The 1,610-nt window shown below is 32.5% G+C and overlaps 1 protein-coding gene across 1 annotated transcript; it reads left to right on the forward strand.

Moving 5' to 3' along the window:
* Nucleotides 1-245: 245 nt before the first annotated feature.
* On the forward strand, nucleotides 246-998 carry LOC105232700 (uncharacterized). Its single transcript, XM_011214480.4, has 3 exons — nucleotides 246-404; nucleotides 487-610; nucleotides 685-998. The coding sequence occupies exons 1-3, from the start codon at nucleotides 317-319 to the stop codon at nucleotides 830-832; spliced, it is 360 nt and encodes a 119-aa protein (XP_011212782.2). The 5' UTR covers nucleotides 246-316; the 3' UTR covers nucleotides 833-998.
* The last annotated feature ends 612 nt before the right edge of the window (nucleotides 999-1,610 follow it).

The following is a 1,610-nucleotide window of genomic DNA, read 5'->3' on the forward strand; positions in this document are numbered from 1 at the left end:
GAAACAACTATATTTTATTTCCTCTCTAAACATTTTGGTAAATTTTACTAAATAATGAAACTTTATATAAAATATTTCATTATTTTTAGAGCACAGCTGTTGCTACTATATACGTAAGTACATATATATTCAAATGTAATGAAGCAAAGCATCTGCTAACCATTTGTTCACGTCATAGTAAACGAATCTCAAACCAGAGAAGGCTGCTGATAACCTCTACGACCTTAATATTTGGTAAATAAACAAATTATTTAACTCGCGCATTTATAGCAAATTATTTCCGATTTAGTTGATTTCGAGTACTAAAAGTGACAAGATGTTTAGAAGTGCGCTAGTGATTTGCTTTTGCCTTTTAAGCTTATCCCAAGCAGCTGTTTATTCGGAGCGCTATTTTAAAGACCCAGGTAAACTAAAATATTTTCAAAATTATTTGTATTTATTTAATCATTAAATATTTAATTCATATATGTATATTTATAATTGCAGCGCATCCCGGCAAATGTGTTGTAAAAGATAAAGTAGTATCTCCTGGTCAGAGCATTAAACACCCCGTTATGGCTTGTGCCCAATTCACCTGTGATAATGCACAAGGCTTGGCGACGATCGAAACGTGAGTCATTTGCATATGCACTTTCAATTTTGTATAAATATTATATATTTTTATTTCAATTAATTCTATTTCAGCTGTGATCCTGTCAGTGCTTTGCCTTCGCCACTTTCCATGATTAAGTATGATCCTCGAGACAAGCCGACATGCTCTTGGGGCGATTTCATTAATACGAACGCACCATATCCGGAATGTTGCAAACGGCATTTCTCTTGTGTGCTTTGAAATAGTGACTAATGAGTGAATAATAAATCTGCAGAAAATGCTATTTATATATTAAGTGGTCAAAAAATAAAATGAAAACTATAAAAATATAAGCAAATATATTTTTAAATTATAAGAGTGCTGGACAAATATTAATTCGAAAATAAAACTTAATGATGTTAGTAAATTATTTTATTGCAATCCTTTTAGAATGAGTTTTTCGCATTTTTTTAAATTCTCTTTAAATTATCTTCTTTATGAACGCCATAAAATCTAACAAATTTTGAGCGTGCTTTGATGTGCCGCTTACATTTAGTAAATTCTGCTAATTATGTTTGCTTATAATTATCAAAGAGCAATAAAAATATTACTTCAAATGATTAATCACCCACGAGAAATGATTATCGCGTTGATCCAGTATATATCGGTAGCTCAAAACAAACCGCATTCGAATGAAATGTGCACAGTTGCAGCGCAACCCAAATCAATCAAACACACATATACATACACACAAACGTATGTATGTGTGCCTTACAAAGAACAAAAGTTATGCGGCGACAAAAAGGGTAAATAAAAAACTTGTTTAAATGCAAAACACTAATTTTGTGAAATAAAAGCACGAAATATATAAATTGTTATCAAAAAATTCAAAACTTCAAAGCTAAAGCCCAGAAAAAATAGCTTTTCATGCGATACATATCCGTACATGGCTGTACATGTGTGAGTCCCCACCGAATGTCGTTGCCTTTCGCTTTGTGGTGGCGCACAGCCACCGAGTACAGTGTCTGGCTACTGTGCA

This window comes from Bactrocera dorsalis, chromosome 5 (genome assembly GCF_023373825.1).
Source record: "Bactrocera dorsalis isolate Fly_Bdor chromosome 5, ASM2337382v1, whole genome shotgun sequence".
NCBI classification, from domain to species: Eukaryota; Metazoa; Arthropoda; class Insecta; order Diptera; family Tephritidae; genus Bactrocera; species Bactrocera dorsalis.

Excerpts from the sequence above, each read along its gene's own strand:
- LOC105232700 (XM_011214480.4), top strand. The coding sequence starts at position 317 with ATGTTTAGAAGTGCGCTAGTGATTTGCTTTTGCCTTTTAAGCTTATCC. Across the intron at positions 405-486 it reads GCGCTATTTTAAAGACCCAG|CGCATCCCGGCAAATGTGTT; the intron begins GTAAACTAAAAT and ends TTATAATTGCAG. Across the intron at positions 611-684 it reads GGCTTGGCGACGATCGAAAC|CTGTGATCCTGTCAGTGCTT; the intron begins GTGAGTCATTTG and ends ATTCTATTTCAG.